Genomic DNA, 20,381 nt, shown 5'->3' on the forward strand with positions numbered 1-20,381 from the left:
AAAGAGGTGTGGGGGGAACTGGACATGGGGAAGGGGAATACATTGTTTCCAGAAGGGGGGAATCTATCATTGATGTGCCTTACGTGAACAAACGTGCCTGTTGGACTTACGATTCCCTGTATTTATTTTTCACGATAAGCCTTGAGAGAAATCTGTAGGTTAGCTTAAGTACTGTATAAGCATTGATAAAATGTCTGGCTCAGAAATGATTTTTATAATTATTCCAAAGTAGGTTTGAGCTAAAATTAGAGTTGCATGAGTTTGACCCTTTATTTAAGAGTTTGACATACACTGGTGATGTTAGGACCTCAACTAAAGAAATGGGAGGAATATTCATCAACACTGTAAATGGCACTTTTCAGTAATTCCTTGTTTGAAGCCTAATTTACATCAAAATAGATAACTGGCTCAGTATTAGCACAGGTTTCTGATACATACAGTAAGCATTTGAGCCCGTGACGTAAATCCCAGGCAATAAAAGAGGCTGAGGGTGGTGGGGAAAGCCACATTTCTTTAAGGACGACATACAGCACAAATTCAAAGTTGCAGAATGTGACCATTAGCTAACGGCAGTACAGATATGTACGAATGCATAAATAGCATGTAAAAGGAGCAACATGTAATATTTAAAGTTTCAGTATGCTGACATGCTGCCGTAATTTCAAAAGCAAACTCCTTCTATTATAGCCATTCATGCACAGCACTGCTGCAGGCCATGACCCATGTTTTGGGGAAAAGGAGTGGAAGAACAGATGCCTACAAATTCCAGTTGGGCATAAAGATGTGGTTCTGGAGAATTGCTGTCACAGAAGCTTGTGGTGCAGCTCCACTACAGGAATGTCAGGAGAATACCTCAAAAATGCAGTATCTTCTTAGCACCACCTGGTGGAAGCATGCTGTGGGTGGCAGGCTAAGAAAACTGCCTCAAGTACAGTGGACCCTCGACTTACAGACAGCTCGACTTACAGACTTTTCAAGTTACAGACTTCTCTGGCTGCAAAATTTAGATTCGACTTGCAGCCAGAGAATCGACTTACAGACCAGAAAAAAACCAAAATGGAACAAAAATAGAATAAAAACTGCCAGTTATGGGATTAATCGGTTTTCAATGCATTGTAGGTCAATGGAGATTCGACTTACAGACTTTTCGACTTGCAGCCACCATTCCAATACGGATTAATTCCTTAAGTAGAGGGTCCACTGTACTTCAAGCCGTATTTGACAAAAGCCGTACCAAATTAAAGGAGTTGAACAACAGCAGGTGGGGGGAGTGGGACCACACACCAGATGTGAAGAAAATTAATCAGTTCAGTTGTACACACTCAATGGAATCTTGGTTGTACTGTGTGATGAAATGTGGAACAAATATAGTATAGCACAGAGGAGGGACAAAAGAACCAGTGATGGATGTGCGTCATCTGAACCCAAAAAATGGGGTCAAAATTCACAAGGAGTAACTCGGAAACATTTTGCTGTTGTGACCGCACCATTCACAATATCTAGCTCCACTTATCAGCCACCTATCTCTGAACATACCATGACACACATCTTCCTCTGATGCCATGACCCACATCTTTCCAGAGCTCCTATCAAAGACGAAAGCAGCTTTAGCACATGGTGCAGTCCCTTCCAGCAGAGTACAATGAAACAATTATGTTGCAGGGACAGGTACTAATGACCCATCTGCCACCAGTGTCTTTCATACTCTGTAGCTACAGGAACATGACATGGTTGATGACAAGGGTAAGAGGATATTTTCCAGATACAGATACTGGAAGACGTGGAAAGTGCTGCAGATGAAAAATATATGGAACAGAAAACTCAACATCACCACAGAGTAAATAATCCCAAGTGATGAAGAAGATGCTATTGAGCACAAGCTAAATGTTTAAAAACACAGATCTCTTCCGTCTGAAAGAGCAGAGAACTACAGAAGAAACTCTGAGTTATCTGCAAATGCAAGACAAACTTTGGGACACTGCCCTACCCCAAAGTATATGAGTGTCACTCTGGGTCAAACCCTTAAGTACAAAAATCACCAAGCAGAAAGTTGCCACCAGAAATAACATACTTAGAAAACTGCCTGGGTCAGACCGGGATGCACATCCATAACCAATATGAACAACAGCTTTGTCCCCCTGCTACTTGACCGCAGAATAGGCTAGTGTCGTATGGCATAAATCAGCACATGCCAAATAAGTAGATGTAGTTTTTAGTGAATCATGCAGGATTATTATTGGCTGCCTGAAACCCACCTCTTCTGAAAAGGTCTATTTTTTGGCTGGCATTGCCCCTCCAGAAGTACATCAAGAAGTGCTAGCAAATAATGAACAAAATGAAGTAATACAGGATTGAACCCCCAGCAGACAGCTAAAATTCAGGAAACATTTTTTGCATGTCTCAACTTCTAAACATTAAACTAGAATAGGCTAAACATATGGAGAACAAAAACAATATATCTTGCCAAATGGATGAATGCTGAAGAGTATCTCCCACCAAGATAAGACTCTAGCCGGACCTATTGCAAATCTACTTTCTGCCCATTCCTGACATATAATGTTGGGCACAGTGAGTTAACATATACGTGCGGCTACACCCTGCTTTTGTTTCTTTTGAAATCGTGAACTCAAGCAGAACATGGTCACTCTCCCCCAGAGTTCTTCTTGCTTCCACTTCTTCCATCAAGTGATCTCTACTAGTTAGGATCAAGTCCAGGATAGCTAATCCTTTGGTTTCTTCCTCCAGTTTTTGAAGGAGAAAATTATCAGCCACAAAAGCCTGGAATTTCTTGAAATTTCTCTCCCAACAGATATCACGATAATTGAAGTCTCCCATTACTACTACACTGTGTTTCTTTTAAATTCTTGCAATTTGTTTTTCGAAAGTTTCATCTGAATCTTCTTCAGTCATTGTTTCTGCTGCTTCATCCTTGAGTCCCTCCAGGTATTGCCAAGGACATTATATTTAGCCACATGGCTGGTTACATAGTTACATAACCACATGGAACATATACCTCCCCTGTTATAGGAGCTCCACTGGCTGCCGATCTATCTCCAGGCACAATTCAAAGTTCTGGTTTTAACCTTTAAAGCCCTAAAGCTTGCCTGAGTGTTAATATCATCAGGAGAAGCCTTTCTCTTGGCCCCATCACCTTTACAAGTGCATCTGATGAGAAAACCTGCTATGTTGCTACTCTCAAGACTCTGGAACTCCCTCCCATAGGATGCCAGGCTGGTCCCATCTTTGCTGTCCTTCTGCAATGAGATAGAAACATTTCTCTTTACTCAGACTTTCCTTTGACAAGGGATCTTTTAATAGATATCTTACTCAGATGGTTCTGCCCAAGTGCAAGACAAAATCAGTACAGCATGGAACAGCCATATAGCTTCAGTCTTCACATTTCTGTCTTAATAGAAAACAGAAATATAGAATACAGAGGATATCAGGACTAAACAGATTTGTACTAGAAGGACACCACTATGGGAATTAACTTATTTCATCACATTTGCTCCACACCTTCCACAGAGAGCTCAGAGCAATAAACATGGTCCCCCTCAAGAGTGTGTGCTCTCGGTCTTGTGCTCTCTCAGGCACAAACAAACAAATATTGTATATATCCTCATAAGAATGCTGTGAAGTATGTTAAGGCTAAGAGACAGCAACTGGGCAAAGACAGTTCTGTAGGCATCATCAGTAAGTAGGATTTAAATACTGTACAAGTCTCTCTATGTTTTCAGTGTTACACCAAGAGTTTATCAAAACTACACATTTTTCAATTTGTCTTGCACCCATGATACTGGTACTTTTCCTATTGCCCACATGATTGAAACTGTTGTCAGCACAGTCAAAGCTGAACAAAAAGCCCCTAAATTTCTGGGTAATTTTAACTCACCACCGGGGGGGGGGGGAGTGTTGTATTTTTTTTCTGCTTTGGTCTGATTAACTCTTGTGCATGATGTGCTCATGTGGACATTAGCAACATACTGTTCTGAACTAATCCCACATTGCATGGGTGAGTATCACTGGATGACATTTTCTTATAGGCATGTTTACATGCCTCTACCCTTCTGCACCTTATCACCATTCCTGCCTGTCTGTTTTGTTTAGTTTTCTTCTGTTATTGGTCGATCCCACATTTAGCTTTTCTTTAAAGCATATATGTAGCACCTAGGTGCAGAAATGCTTATTTAAAATACTGGAAAACTGCAACACAGTACAGAAAATCAGCAACACCCAATCTTATTTGTTTTGAGGTGGGTTTTTCCCATTATTCTTGTTTAATTTTCTTAGCATATCAGCTGTTCCTGCCTCAGAATTCTTTCTTTTGCTAAGCATAAATTAGTTTTCTTTTCTCTTTTTCTTTTTTCTTTTCCTTATAAAGGTAGGGTAAGGTAAGGGGAAGCTGGGATAGGAGTGCCCTCGGGGGGGAGGGGTACCCTCAGAGGGGGGGATTTGAACGGATACATTACAAATCAATATTTTTCATAGTAATTCTTTACATTCTCTTCTAGAAATAGTTCCACATATAAAGAAATATAGACAGTGAGCGAGAGGGAAAAATCAAATTCAGACAGATATATTGTTATTCTAATTATTGTAGCTGATAGTTTTTATCCATCATTTATCTGTCTCTTCGGCAGCCATACAGATAACTATGTATCAGTCCACTATTCTATCTACCTTGTAAGTATGTACATAAATGTGACCAAATGTTCCTGTTTTTTTTCTTTTTTACATCTAGCCAATCTGATAGTATGTCCATTTCTGCGGTTTCAAGTATTTTATCTATCACTTCATCTATTTGCGGTGTTCTAGGTTCCTTCCAGTGTTTCGCAAAAACTATTCTTGCTGCTGTTACAATATGAATAATTAAATATGATTTTTCAGAGTCCAGCATATCTGGCAAGATACTGTATTTAACAGGAATGGTTCTGGTACCATCTGTATTGAAGTTTCTAATATCTCTTGTAGCATCTGATTCACTTTACTCCAGTATCCTTGGGTGTCTTTGCACATCCACCACATGTGATAAAATGTTCCTTCTTTCTCTTTACATTTCCAACATATATTTAAAATCTGGGTGCTTATTTTAGCCAGTGTTGTGGGGGGTCATGTACTATCTGTAAAACATTTTGTATATATTCTCTTTAAATACAACAGATTTATTTAATTTTATATTTGTTTTCCAAATTCGTTCCCATTGATCCAGTTCAATATTATGTCCTGCATTCCGTGCCCATTTAATCATACATGCCTTTACCACTTCATTTTGTGTTTCAAAATCTAACAGAAAATTATATAATACATTTTCCCTCTGATTCCAGAAGAATTCTGTCAAAAGGGGTATTTTCTAGGTAAAAGCCCTGCTGATTACCTTTAGCAAACCTTGATAATAATTGTGATCGCACCCACCAATCCATTTCGATGCCTTGATCTACTAACTCTTGTTGTGTTTTGATAGAACCATCAAGATTTAAAACCTCAGTACTGTATATAAATTAGCATAAATTAGCTCACAGGTACATGTGTTTATTTAGAAAACACTAGAACACCAAAATGCAGGACAGAGAATCAGCAAAGCCCAATCCATTTATTTTGTTTTTATCTTTTTGTTTTTCTTCTTAACATGCCAATGCCCTTTACTGTTTTTCTGTTTTCTTTTATCAACTCTCATACACATTTTACAGGAATGTCATTTCATGTTTTTGAAAAAGCATGAGTTGAACAGTGCAGTACTAAACCTCAAGAGCAAAATGCTGGAAGATAAGCACTGGTGAATACACACACTGAAAAAAGTAGTTAAGAAAAATGTAAAAGATTGGGGAGGATGGGTGTGACAACAAGGGGAAATAAGGAGACAAAGCTGGCAAGGTGAGGACAGAGAAAACAGGCAAAGGGGAAGCTGATTTGAGTTGGGAGTGGAACATAAGGAAGCAATACCAGCTGTGTGGAGATACATGGCACCAGGGTGTCCCAATGCCTCACAGTACAATCAGCAACACATACCCTACCAATGGGTGAATGCAAATACTGGGAGATTGAGGCCAATCTACAACAAAAAATACCAGAATGACTCAGAACAACTGCCAAAACACCATTGTGTGAATGAGTCCTCACTCTACCATAGTTCACACTTGCAGACCTACTTTGTTTTTCACTGAAATCCCAAGTTCCACCAGCTAGAACCTGGTGCATAAAAAACAGAATTATGAAACCGTTAATTTAATATGAGTAACAAAACCAAACAGAGCTCCCAGTTTTTCCATATGAAAACCAACTCCTGGTTACTTCAAGCTTTCCTTATTTTGAAAGCATAAATCTATGATGAGAAGAAAGTTACTTGGTTAGTGTTATTTAAAAAACCCTGAAAGTCAAGATATAGTGGGGTCTTGACTTAAGAACGGCTCGAGCTAAGAACATTTTGACTTAAGAACCGCTCTCCTAGGAAAATATTGACTTGACTTAAGTACTTAGATTTGAGTTACAAACTAAAAAAACCCACGTGGGAGGCAGGGTAAGTGCAAAATGTGATCCAGCTCTTTCTACCTGCCACGTCTCACCTTTCTCCTTTAGGGGAGCACTGAGTTTGTATTGGGTGGAAGGAAAGGGTCTCTTGGGTTCTCGTCCTCGCCCCGGGAAGCGCTGCCTCGCACCCAGGTGAGGAGGGAGACTAGGTAGGTAGGTAGGTAGGTAGGTAGGTAGGTAGGTAGGTAGGTAGGTAGGTAGGTAGGTAGGTAGGTAGGTAGGTAGGTAGGTAGGTAGGTAGGTAAGATATCATCACCTCAGGGAGGGGGGCGATGATAACTTCCTCAATGGCTCAAGGGGGCGTTTCTTTCAAAAAGGTTAAGAACCACTGGTTTAGAGAGTGGATTGGGAGACAGTCTTCGGACTGCCTGGTACTGCCTGGACTGTATTTTCCCTGCCTTCCCTGAACCTTTCTTGACCTAAGAAAAAAAGAAACAAAATATCCCCCTCTAGTGGTCGAAGGCAGAATAGCAGCTTCCCATTAGTTTCTATGGCCGGAAAAGAGCAGATATGGATCAAATGGTTTTCAATGCATTCCTATGGGAAATGCAGATTTGACCTGAGAACTTTTTGATTTGAGAACCGCCTTCCAATACGGATTAAGTTCTCAAGTCAAGACCCCACTGTACTTGTAGCTGTTGCATAACAACCAGAGATTTAACATTAGAGATTTAACATTACTCTAGTACACCTGTGCACACATTAGTACTATATCACACTGACTAGTTTTCCTAAAAAGAAAAATTGAATGGAGAATTAGGGATATTGTCCAATTGCCTTTCATTGAAGGCAAAGTGATTTTAGCAAACTAAACCTGTCATAGAAAGGATTGTGCTTTATGGTGGAGGTTTAAAACAAATGTTCAAGAACCAAACATTCTGATCAAAAGAAAAACCTCTATTTTAAGAGATGCCACCTTCCACTAAAATATTGCAGCTATAAGCCTATTCATGCTTAAGCAGAAGCCAGCCTAAACTAGACCCAAGCAGACTTATATCTGAGTTAACAGCTACAGTCTTGGAACATTCATTGACAGAAGATGATTCTGGTTTATTATTCAGATTTTTATCTGCAGTTTCTACAATTACATACTGAAGCATCAAGGGTAACACAATCACGGTAGCTATATAGTACTGTACGTCATTCCAAAATAACCAAACTCATTCCTGCCAAACATACTGCTGTCATGTACAGATCTTGTTAAAGTGAATTTTGGACCATATCTTCCAGAATCCTCCAAGAAGTATGGCCACAGGAGGACACCGGGAGATATAGTCTATAAAAGTGATCTTCTCAAGTTCTATGTATGTTTATATTAAGAATAGCTTTTAAACTCCATTTTGGGTAGTTTTTATAAATAATCGTGACTGCCATAGGAACTCTGAATTTCTGAAATATGCTTTTATTTTTGTCAGTTACTTTTTGCAAATGTGTAGATGTTGTCCTTGATTTTAAGTATTTTTTTTTACTGTTTGTTGTAATACCATGTAGAGCAGACCTGGGCAAAGTGCAGCCTGAGGGCCACATACAGCCTGCGAGCCGCTCCTGTCCGGCCCGCTGGACATCAAAACCATTTATAGCTTTTTGTCTAAAGTTGATCAGTTGCTTATCTTTAACATACCGCAAAAAAACCTCTTCAGTATTTGTGAAGATTAACAAGTTTAAAATAAAAACAATCATGTTTCATTTTATTTTTAAGTAAAGTTGGTTCAGCCCCTGAACACAGTTCAGATTTTTCATGTGGCCCCCCTACAGAAATTAATTGCCCACCCCTGATGTAGAGAATGACTTACACCATGTTGTTAATAATGAAAAAAAATCATACCTATGTCCAAGCAGAGTGCTCTGGAGTGCACACACTGCAGGCAGAGTACTGGGCAGGTCTGTAGGATCACTTCAGTGAGATGAGAGCACATTTCAGGCCATGCCCAATGCTCTCTTGATTCTGCACTTGACACAGAGAGAGCAATAGCAGTGGACATGCTGTGTTTTGGGAAAGTTTCTCCAAGTAATTTGGTACAATAAACACATTTGTCCCAAGCCTCTCTTCCTAAACACCTACCCATCTCTCTCCCCTATCTGAAACCTCTCATCAATCAGTGGTACACTATATTTAACACAGGTTCATTTAAACACATGGACATGTTCTTGAGCTATCTTTTACATTCATGATAATGAAGCAAACACAATCTTGTATAAGTGTGCGGTCAGTCCCCATTTGAACCACTGTCTCTGCTCTTTGCCCTACAGATTCCCTGCAACAGTTGCCAAGCTCTGGAAAACAACTGCCCCTGAATGTTTCTATCATCTTTCTGCTGAGGAATCAAACAGCCACTGCAGCATCATTATGCTCTCTCTTTCATGCCATTTTCATAACAAACATGTTGCGCTCACCCTTCAGCAAACTACAGGAGATGGAGAAAGAAATCAAGCCCCTTTCTTTAGGGGGCCAATAATCTCTGCACTCTGGGCCTCCCCTTCTAAATATGCATTTCCTGTGAAGTGCAGTAAACTGGGATTAAAATGGAGGAAACAGCAGCACACTTTCAGGGAAGCGTTCACATCCTCTTTGCATTGGCTGGAAAACACCCAATAGGCTAGCATGGTTTTCTCTCCCTCGCTCTAACTTTACTTCGTTTGTATTTTAAACATTGAGAGGGGAGGCCATCCTTGCCCATATATGTATGTATGCGCACACACACACACACACACATCTGTGGTGGTGACATAAGCTCCTGTCTCCTGCCACCATCCTTCAGCCAAGGCAAAGCAATTCGTTTCAGCTGCAGCCCCAGAGCCAGGAAAGCAGGGTACACACCTGGATATGTTCCCAACATTCCCTCAATCTCTGCTCTCTTCTGTGTGCCTGAATGAACATTTGCTGGCTTTGCTTCGCAGGAGGGGACCCCCCCCCACTGCCTTTTCTTTCTTTTGACTCTGCTGCCCCTTCCTCCTGAAGCCTCAGTCTCAAGAATCACTCTCTGCTCCTCATCCAAGACAAGCCCACCAGGATCCTCTTTAAGCAAAGTCTCCCACCCTCACGCCCCGAACCATCTTTATCTTCCCCTCAATCTTCAACTATCATCACCCACTTTCCCTGTGAGTTAACAAGTCCCTCATGTTCTGTACCCCAGTACTTCTCATAATACACACGCAGCCCCTCCATCACTTCTGAAAAGAGGAGTCGAGAGCCAGCCAAAGGACTTTCTCTCTTCCCCCCCCCCCTCCAAGTTATACTTTGCCCCAGAAGCCAAAGGAGGGCAGTGATGCGGTTAAGCAGAAGCGAAAAGGAGCAACGGGACAGCCAGCACGCTGCGCGGGGGCTTTTCAGGCGCATTCCAGAGCCCCGGGGGTCGCAAACGGGCTCCAAAGCAAAAGTCCACTTTCAAGACCAGCCATCCTTCCGAAACACTCTTCCCTCTTCCAAGAGAGCCTCGACAGACGAGTTTCCCCCGCAAGGTTGCACACCGGACTCACCGCCTTCCCAGGGCCGGCCGGTCCGAAGCAGAAGAACTGGCGGAGCCGCGGCGAGCAAGGCGTCCTCTCCACGTCGGCCTTTCTTGCGCTCGGCCGCGGCCGCCGCTGCCAGCGGAAACAAGGGGAGGGACCGGCGGGGAGGAGCAGGGGGCCGCCCCCGAGGAGAGGAAGCCGAGCGCGGCCACTGGCCTCCTGGAAGCGAGCTCCTTGCTTCCAGCTCGCTCGCTCGCTCGCTCAGCCGGTGGGGCGGGCGGGTGGGCTGCGGGGCTGCGGCGGGGCCCTCTCTCTCTCTCTCCCGGTTACATTGGGAAAGGCATGGCTTCCCATCTCCCGCGGCCAAGAGAGGGAGGGAGCGTCAGTGTTCAGTCCCTGCTGCTGAGACCGGAGAAGGGAGGTACCGGAGGGGGTCGGAGTGCAAGCGCGGTCTCCCGATTTAAGGCAGGCCCAGCAAAACCCTCAACCTGCACACCCTGAGAAGAGGGCGAAAGGGAGCCCAAGCTCCCCCAACAGCGCCCCCGCTGCCCCTCGGCTATCGTCTCCCCCTCCCTCCCTCCCTCCTCCTCCTCCTCCTCCCGGCCTCCTCTTCCTCCTCTCGGTCCAGCCGGGCCTCGTCTTCCCACCGCCGCTTGCCTGCCTGTCTGCCTGCCTGCCAGTCCGGTCTGCAGAGGGCTGACCTGGGCCTCGCTGTTCTGCGTAAGGACGGGCGGCTGCTTCAGGCGGGTGGCGCAAGCGGCAGGAATGGGCAGCCAGGCGCCGCGGCCTTGAGCCAGAGCAGCAGGCAGGCTGGGAGCGGCGAGAGCATTAGCAAAAGTAGCGGGAGGCTGTGGGGCGGGAACTGAGGCCTCGGAAAGGTGAAGCAGGGGAGGATGGGGGAGCGCGCCATGCATCGCTTCTGGTCCCTTGCCACCTGAGGTCGTCACCTCCACATGCCTAATAGCAGGGCCGGCCCTGGAGGAGACAGGGAAGTTAAACAGAGGCCTCTGCAAGGAGGGCAAAGGGAACCGTGCCCTTAGGCAGACTGAAATGGCCGCCTCAGAGCTTGAACCGGATCGTCCCTCCAACTTGGGAGGGTCTGCACTAGCAGAGTCTCACTTCTTTGCCCGTCCCTGCACCGCCTGCTTCACACACGCCCTGCTGCCGACCTCGCCTCGCTCCTTTTGCCATCATTGCTGTTCACTCGCTTATCTAGGTAGAAGGCTGCTGCCCACACAGAGTGGCAAGCAAAGGGGCAGGCAGGCAGGCAAGCGGCAGGAGTGGCTGGCCCATTAAGTCGAGTGGGATGCTGCATTCCTGGTCGGCTCACCCCTGAGATTTCATCAAATGCGTGAAACTCCATCCATTGCCTACTTCTCACCTGAGGCCGGTGTACCTTTGCTGTCCTTTTGCTGAGCTCCCGGCCATGTAGAGTGTGCGTGCACGTGTGTGTGTGTGGGGGGGGAAGTAACAAGGAGGAATATTTCCAGCATGTGGTGTTTTCGTGTTCCTCTCCTGAATTGTAGAGTGTATGAAGAGGTGAGGCAGTTACTAGTGAATGCCTGCTTCCTTGTGTATGTGTGAATGCTTACTCACCTTCCTTGCCTCTGCATATATGTATCTGAGAATAGGTGTGCATGACTCTAAAGTTTTGTCTCTGCCTGTTTTGCTGGATGTGCTTACAATTGGCTGCTATACTATTTGCCCCACCAGCCACAACAGTAGCCAACACTGGCAAGGAGATGAAGTGCAGCAAGGAGTCATCAATGGCCAGCTGTCAGGGAGGGGAGGAGGAGAAGTTGAAGAGGAGTCTAAAGCAGAGATTGAGGCAGGAGGAGCACTTTTGCCTCCGGTGGCCAGAAGACTTGGCTGCTGTCAGACAGGCCCTGCTGCTGTCTCCTGCCCCTCACTTACATCTTGCTTGTGTCTACTTTCCCTCCGGCATGGTGGAGAACATAAAGCCTGGAGGACTACATGCAGAGAAAGCAGGAAGGCAGCTGTGGCTGCAGCTGCACTGATAGGCTCAATTGCTCTGATTCAGCTTTGCTGCAGTTCGATTCACAGTCTGTATTATGACTGAATTCACAGTGATCACACAGGGGCTGTAGATTGATTCTGGAGTTCACTGTTCACACTTGATGTGATGCAATTCACTTTCAGCCCACAGCCCACCCACGCTTCATTTCTTCCTTCTTCTGGTCCCACCTCTGCTGGTCTTTTATGGTTTGCTATCATTATGGTTTTGAAAGGGCTGTACAGTGTTCCAGAAAAGGTGGGAGTGTTCCAAACTTCTTAATGTGTATAGAAATGCCACAGTTAAGTCATGTCTGACTCTTCGTGACCCCATGGACCAGAGCACGTCAGGCCCTTCTGTCTTCCACTGCCTCCCAGAGTTTGGTCAGATTCATGTTGATACCTTCAATGACACTGTCCAACCATATCATCCTCTTTCATCCCCTTCTCCTCTTGCCTTCACACTTTACCAACGTCAGGGTCTTTTCCAAGGAGTCTTCTCTTCTCATGAGATGGGCGAAGTATTGGAGCCTCAGCTTCAGGATTTGTCCTTCCAGTGAGCATTCAGGGTTGATTTCCTTCAGAATGGTTTGTTCTCCTTGCAGTCCAGGGGACTCTCAAGCGTCTCCTCCAGCACCACAATTCAAAAGCATTAGTTCTTCGGCGGTCAGCCTTCTTTATGGTCTAGCTCTCAGTTCCATACATTGCTACTGGAAAAACCATAGCTTTGACTATGCAGACCTTTGTCGGCAAGGTGATGTCTTTGTTTTTAAAGATGCTGTCTATGTTTGTCATCGCTTTCCTCCCAAGAAGCAGGACTCTTTGAATTTTGTGGCTGCTGTCGCCATCTGCAGTGATCATGGAGTCCAAGAAAGCAAAACTGCCTCCATATCTACCCCTTCTATTTGCCTGGAGGTGATGGGATCAGTGGCCATGATCTTAGGTGTTTGTTGTTGTTGTAGTTGTTGTTGTTGTTTTGTTGTTCAGCTTCAGACTATTTTTGGCACTCTCCTCTTTCACCCTCATTAAGAGGTTCTTTCATTCCTCCTCACTTTCTGCCATCAGAATGGTATCCTCTGTATATCTGAGGTTGTTGATATTTCTTCTGGCAATCTTAATTCTGGCTTGGGATTCATCCAGTCCAGCCTTTCTCATGATGTATTTTGCATATACAGCCTTGTCGTACTCCTTTCCCAATTTTGAACCAATCAGTTGTTCCATATCCAGTTCTAACTGTTGCTTCCTGTCCCGCATATAGATTTCTCAGGAGATAGATAAGGTGGTCAGGCACTCCCATTTCTTTAAGGACTTGCCATAGTTTGCTGTGGTCCACACAGTCAAAGGCTTTTGCATAGTCAATGAAGCAGAAGTAGATGTTTTTCTGGAACTCTCTAGCTTTCTCCATAATCCAGTGCATATTTGGCCTCTAGTTCCTCTGCCCCTTTGACATCCAGCTTGTACTTCTGGGAGTTCTTGGTCCACATACTGCTGAAGCCTACCTTGTAGGATTTTGAGCATAACCTTGCTAGCATGTGAAATGAGTGCAATAACAGGCTACATTGCTGTTTAATTTTGTATTGATTCATTTTTTGTACTACTTCTTGGGGCAATCAGGCCCCCGCTTGTCCTTTTTTTTAAGAACAAAAGTGGTATATCAGTAGAGTAATAGACCAGTATGAGCCTTCTCTCCTCCTCCCCTTTTTCCTTCCCTCCTTTACTCATTGTATCCCCTTTCCCTTATTTCTCTGCATATCTCTCCATCTCAGTTCTTGGCTTTCATTTTTTCCCCTGTTTTGCATAGTGTCAGGAGGAAGAAGCACAATATGAAGAGCAGGCTTTTAAAAAGAGAGAGTAGATGTTAATCCTACACCCCTTTCTTTAAAATTCAAGCAGGAAATGTCTCTCTTTCAAGCCCTCTTTCACTTGCAAGGGAGGGGAGACAGTGAACCATCTTCTTATTAATGTATTCATGTTGTTTTTGCTAGTAGCAGCAGCAGGTTCTAGCAATTTACCAATATCCCTTTAAATATATAGATATATATTTAGAAAGGGTAAAAGTGCAGAGGCCGTGCATTGGCCACAGCACCAAAAATCCTTAACCCTTCACAAAGGAAATAAATTGGCAGCAATGTTCACACATACTGAAACAATAAGGAATGAAGTGATATATCATTGGTATAATTTAAAACAACCCTCTTGGCGAGGGGGAAATAAATAAATTGCCAGGGCAAATTAATCAATGTTAGCCATGCAGCATGTGAATGGAAAATGATGAAAAGATCTAAAAAATGGTCAAATCAGTATAACTGGGGTTATACTGTGATCGAGCCCTTACTTATATTTTGAATAGATTTAAGGAGATAAACGGAATGAGTTAGTTATGAATGGTGTATCATCATCATCATCATCATCATCATCATCATCATCATCATCATCATCATCATCATCATCATCATCATCATTTATTGTCATTGAACAGTATAAACATACAATGAATTTCACAAAGAACACTCAGAAACCAGAACAAAACACGCACAGCCCCATAACAATCCTAAAACCCAGAAGCCCACCTAAGAGCACACAGTATCCACACAACATACAACACAACAGACCAAGTAATAGTCATACTCATTTATTTCAGTATAACTATTTTAGTTATGACCCTAGAACCAAACCATACTACATGACACCAAATGGCTCTGCACTGTCCCTTATCTTGACTGGATAATGTACTGCTATGAATGGAATTGACAGTCTTCTCTGATCACTGATGCACATAAGAGTGGGGAATCATCTCTCTACTAACTCCTCCAGAGTGTGGAATTTGACGGGTTGGGGGAGAGGAGAGGCTTGGTGGAAGCTTCCACAAGCTGAAGATTCCCCACTACTGCTGTAAGCACTACATTAGATCAAGTAATGTTTGCCTCTTTTGCTAGTATCTTGCTGTAAAAACAATGGGTAGCATTTGGAATAAAAAGGACAATTTTCGAAGTACTGTAACACCATCTTACTAGTACCATTCAACCCAAACAAGTAAGTTTAAGATGTTTCTAAGAGTTCATTATCATCGTAAAGTTAAGATTATTTTAGAAGTAAATTTGAGAAAAAGGGAATGTTAACCTATAACATTTCCAAAGCAAAGTAATTTAGAAAATCCTAAAGGTTATACATTTTTGCTAGGGTTACCTACACAAAATTAGGTATGTTTTGAATTACAGCAGGACCTGTTGCAAACACAAGTGAAACATTAAGTCCATAAATTATTACTTAAATGAGGAAAATGCAAATAATAGAGATAGAATTAGTTTTATTGTTAGAATTTGCAGAACTGTCAACGTGCAAATGATACATATATGCATGTGTTTTGTAAAACAATGTTCTGAAAAAGCAATGTATCAAATCTAATGTATCAAATGTATGTATCAAATCAATGTATCACATTAGTTAAAGGGGCAAAGCAGAGCAGAAAGCAAAATACTCTCTTTTGGAATGGTTGGCAGCTTTAAAAAATTCCTCCTGGGTTATCACAATTTTAAAATAATTATCTTTAATTAAAATAAATAACCTTGATAAATCTTAATATGAAAGCTTATATTTTCAATAAAATTTAAAAAATGACAGGTATTTAAAAATAAGATTAATTAGTTATAGTAGAGGAAATACATATGGTTATTATAGCACTGAAACAGTATGATGGTTTGGCAACTAATTTTTAGCAAAAAAAAGTGTGTGTGTGTGTGTGTTTAGCAAAAAAAGTAAGTGTGTGTGTGTGATAAATAAGAAACCGTGAGGTTCTTTTTTAGAAGCTAGCATACTCCCAAGTTACTTCTATAGATAAATACCATTTTAAAATAATGGCCATAACACATTTAAAAACAATATTGACAAATCATTTAAATTAGTATTACATAAATATATTCCATTATAATCAGTTTTTATTCAACAGAAGAATGCCCACCATTTTAAGTTTTACATTTACATATGAACTACTACATTTAACTGATAGTATTAGTCAAACTTTTCAGATGCTGAAAACACTTTTGACAATATTATTTCAAGTCATAAAGACTTTTTAAAATGTCTACAATGCAAACCAAAATTTATACATTTGTATCCTAAAATTAAAGTAGTAACAAACTGACATATTTCCCATCTGCTTACACTATCGAAAAGTACCTGGCACATATTTCTTCTGTCTCTTCCCTTATTAATGATAACCGTGAATATTAGCTATGTAGAGCTGATTTTTTAAAAATGATCACTGGACTCTCATTTAGTAATAAAGACAGAATAAGATTGATTTCAATGCTGATTATAAAGCCTATGGGAGCAATCCCACACCCCCTTGAGAGATTGTTCTGGCTATATTGGTTGCATTTGCAGGCTTCCTTCACCCACAGAGGAAGGTCTGACCATCTACAAAGATTTTCTATGGATGGGAATTGAAAGCTTCACCTGCATCAATGCCCCACCACAGCAGCTCCACCTGCAGGGGTGGGGATGGAAGAGAAAGGTGTGTGTTCGGAACATGCCCAGGCATTGGAGGCTGGTGCCCATTGTGGTTAGTGGGCACAAGGCACTGCTACTAGCAGTACACAGTGGGACAAAAGTGGATATTCACGGACAGACACATCCAGAGAAAGCACACACAAACACACACACAAGCCACCTCCCTATGATAACAGCAGGAATGGCATGGCTGCAGGTAGTCTGATTCTAAAACAGAACAATGGCCCATAACAGATGAGCCTCTACTATGTCCAGAGTGGCTTGGGGGAGGCTTTGGAACTCTTCTATGGAAAAATCTTTCAAGATCCCAGAAAGTGTGAAAAGATCTGTCATCTCCAGGGAAATTATTGGCAATGTAAATGAAAAAGAGCAAAACCCAGTAAAGAAAAGGAAAGGGAGGGGGGGGGGAAACACTGCTCAAAACCTATTTCTGGCACAGTGATTCCAAGTTTTAGTCTCTTATTCTGCTGGATTCAAGTCAGAAAGTTTAATAGTACAGTCTTTCTAGAAGTGCTCTTGAAATTTGAATCGTGTAAGTGTCATTTTCAAAGTACTGAAACATCTGATTTGTTAAAGCCACAAAGGATTAACTGATTCTACAAATTAGCTTAAGGCCTTTGTAGGATGTTTTAACATTACTATTCCAGAAAGTCTAAACTTGCAGTGTTGTAACAGATGAGCAGCTAGAGCCAAGACCAGCAGTCCCAGATCTCCTTGTCTCTCCATCAGCATTTAGTACTACTCATACCAAACACTTCCCTTGCCTTCCCAGGCTCTAATTTGTGTTCGGGCATTAGAAGATGTCCATACATTTACTTTGCTGGTCTCGTTGTTGAGGTGGATATCTCTGAGGAAAACCAGTTTTGGAAAAGGAATACAAAGGTATTTCTTTATCTTAACATCTTTATTTCTTTAGCTTAACATCTAGTTCCTTTACAAATGTTGAAAAATATTTCTCTGTGGGAACAATAATTATACCAGTTTTAGTAGCCAGTAATCTTCATTACCTCTCCACTTAAGCTTTTTATTTTTGCAAGGATAAAGCCACAAGGAAAATTGACTGAGCACTTAAAATTCAGCATAAATCATGAACTAGGTAAAAGGGAAAGGCTCCCCTTGACATTTAGTCCAGTCGTGTCCAACTCTACCGGGTGGTGCTCATCCCATTTCCAAGCCATAGAGCCAGCTTGTCTGTAGATAGTTTCCATGGTAACGTGGCCAGCACGACTAGACCCGGAACGCTGTTACCTTCCCATCGTGGTGGCACTTATTTATCTGCTCGCATTTACATGCTTTCAAACTGCGAGGTTGGCGGGAGCTGGGACAAGCGGTGGGAGCTCACTCTGCTGTGTGGATTTGATCTTACGACTGCTGGTCTTCTGACCATGCAGCACAGAGGCTTCTGCGGTTTAACCCGTAGCGCCACCACGTCCCCCATGAACTAGAGATGGGCACAAATTAAAAGGTAAATCTCCAAATTCATTCAAAAATTTCTAATTTATTGATTTGTATTCATACAAATCAATGCCCCTGATAAATACTATTCAGCAAATCTTTAGCAAGTTTTGATTCATCAGTTTGTTTGGTTATAAACGGTACCCCAGGCACCTAGAGACACCAACATTTCAGGGAAGCTTCCTCTGACTCTCCTCTTTGATGAAGGCTGGCTTCCCCCAAGTTTGGTGCTAAAGGACATTTTCCTGAGGAACTCAGTTTGTGAGTGTATAACTTGAATGTCTGAAAGCCAACCTTCACCAAACCTGGAGGGATTGTAAAGCAGAGTCAGTAGAAGCATCTCTGTGATTTTGTTGTCTCTAGGTGTCTGAGGAGAGCTTTCCTGAGGGGTCCTCCTTGTGGGTGTATAACTCAGATGCCCCAAACTCCACCAAACATGCAGGGCTTGTAGAGGAGAGTAGTGGGAAGTTACCCTACTAATCTGGTATTTCTAGGTGCTTTGGGGACCATTTTATGGGATTTTAAAGTCAAAAATGAACTGATGAATCAATTCATAACTTAATTAGAAAAAATAATAAATTCATAATTTGAGATTTGTCAACCTTGATAAAGCATGGATCAAAACAAATCACTATTTTTCTGATTTGTGTCCATCTCTATCATTAACCAAGAATCTTCTAACATCATCAATTATACTGTAGTGTATGTGCAAAAGACATGTACTAGTGTAGAAGGAAATTACTGTTTCTTCCTGAAAGGGTGGAAGAGGAGTATGCATGTCCCCTACAACCGGGAACAACAAGCCTTTTTCTTAGAGCTTTGATGCAGCTGAATAGTTTGTTCTTTCACCTTGTCTTCTTGTTCTTTTAAGACCCTACAGAAAGAAACGTAATAGATTTTCTTAAATAGATCAAAGGGTCTTCTCGTCCAGTATTCTGTTCCTGAAGGTAGTCAGTCAGGTGCTTCTAGGAATCAAAAGGGCACTCAAATTCTCCACCTTCATTTGAGGTGGTAAAGCACTGGAACAGCATGTTTAAGGGTAATGAGTTCTGAAGCTCTAAACCAGTTTTAAGCAAGATCTGCTTACCAGAGAAGTGGTATAAGCCACTGACTCTGTTGGTAGTAGCAGGAGTCAAAACTACAACTGACACACTTCTTGCTGCTTCTGTCACAGCAGTTATCAAAGCCAGTGTCCATTAAAGAAAAGGCAAATGGAGACAAAGGCATGATAAAGCTTCCACCCTCCAAATGGCATGACTTCACCCCCAGCTCCTCCCAAAATTGTGCACAGAGGCTCGGGCTTAATAGGCATGTTATAGTTCACACTGTCTTCTTAACAGTACACACATTTTTTCTTACCTAGTCAAGTGAAGTAGGGATTTGTTAGTGTTGTCACCAGACAAGGCACTGCATTCATAAAAGATTAATTTGTACTCCTGAAACAAATTGGGAAAAGAGTTGCATATATCAGTTTTCACCAAGTGTTTAAAGAAATCTACAGTCACAAACTGAGACGTCAATAGTGCTTGGCTAATCCGAGCAAGGGAAGATCAGCCTGGAAAGGTCCAGGATAAACAAATAGTGGTCAAGGATGTGGAAGGGATCTGGACTTCCGGCTTGACGCTGCAACGAGACAGCAGGAGGAGGACAGAGCTCCGTCCACTGGGCTGAATTCTGACCTGTTTGGGGACCGACCAGGGGGTTAAAACCACCCCAAAGAGGTGGTGAAATGGGGGAGAAGCCTGTTGATCACAGGGGGTGTGGGGAAACCCTGCTCAGGGTCGTTAGCTGCATTCCTGTTTCAGTGAGAGTAAACTCTCTTGGCAGAGAGCAGCAGCTCCTGATGGGCAGGGTGACCTCTCATTCTCCCTTTTCCCTTAGAGTTAGATCATAAGATCAAAGGGTTTCTCTGGCCAGTCCTAGTGGCGATTAGGTAACTAGTGTCCTATCTGCTTGTTTCAAAGCAAGAATCAGCATCCAGTTTTGGATGGGGAGTATTTGGCATCTTATCTCAGCTAGAGTTGCAGACAATCTGATTGCAGATCCCTCTCTGTTTACAAGTGCAGGGAGATAGAGATGCCAAATAAAATATGGTAATATGCAGTGAAAATTCATAGCTATGAAAGTTTTATTAAAACTCATCAATAAATATTGATTAAGTAATCACTCAAAAAGCCATTATTAGATATACAGCTTCCACTGAAAATAAGGAAATATGCAATATAGGATATTAAGACCAGATGTAAAATAATAATTCTAATCCATTCTCTCACAGCTTGACACATATCCACATTATGGGGATATTAACAGTGCACTAGGATTCTGATGTGATTTTATTATAAATCAAGCAATTTTCACATGTAAATTTATCTAATGATGATCAATTGGTTAATTAGTTAAATCTGTGATTAAAATTTCTTTCATTAATA

At 42.3% G+C, this 20,381-nt stretch overlaps 2 protein-coding genes and 1 long non-coding RNA gene across 4 annotated transcripts in view; 1 reads left to right on the forward strand and 2 right to left on the reverse strand.

Moving 5' to 3' along the window:
- The window catches only part of TSPAN9 (tetraspanin 9), a 310,585-nt gene extending 300,333 nt beyond the window's left edge, over positions 1 to 10,252 (reverse strand). The window contains exon 1 of one of the 2 annotated variants that reach the window (XM_020809250.3): positions 10,003 to 10,252. The gene's annotated coding sequence lies outside the window, so the exon portion shown is untranslated. The remainder of the gene's footprint in view (positions 1 to 10,002) is intronic. The other variant, XM_073000960.2, reaches the window with a different exon arrangement.
- LOC144589467 (uncharacterized) overlaps positions 1 to 20,381 on the forward strand; it is a 212,239-nt gene that overhangs the window by 12,901 nt on the left and 178,957 nt on the right. The gene's annotated exons all lie outside the window — the stretch shown is intronic.
- CRACR2A (calcium release activated channel regulator 2A) overlaps positions 18,613 to 20,381 on the reverse strand; it is a 58,156-nt gene continuing 56,387 nt past the window's right edge. The window contains exons 17-18 of the mRNA XM_020809236.3: positions 19,312 to 19,388; positions 18,613 to 18,826 (exon numbers count right to left, since the gene is read on the reverse strand). Of these exons, the coding sequence (XP_020664895.3) occupies positions 18,736 to 18,826; positions 19,312 to 19,388 (168 nt within the window). The 3' untranslated portion in view covers positions 18,613 to 18,735. The remainder of the gene's footprint in view (positions 18,827 to 19,311; positions 19,389 to 20,381) is intronic.

Source organism: Pogona vitticeps, chromosome 5 (genome assembly GCF_051106095.1).
Source record: "Pogona vitticeps strain Pit_001003342236 chromosome 5, PviZW2.1, whole genome shotgun sequence".
In the NCBI taxonomy this organism is placed as follows: Eukaryota; Metazoa; Chordata; class Lepidosauria; order Squamata; family Agamidae; genus Pogona; species Pogona vitticeps.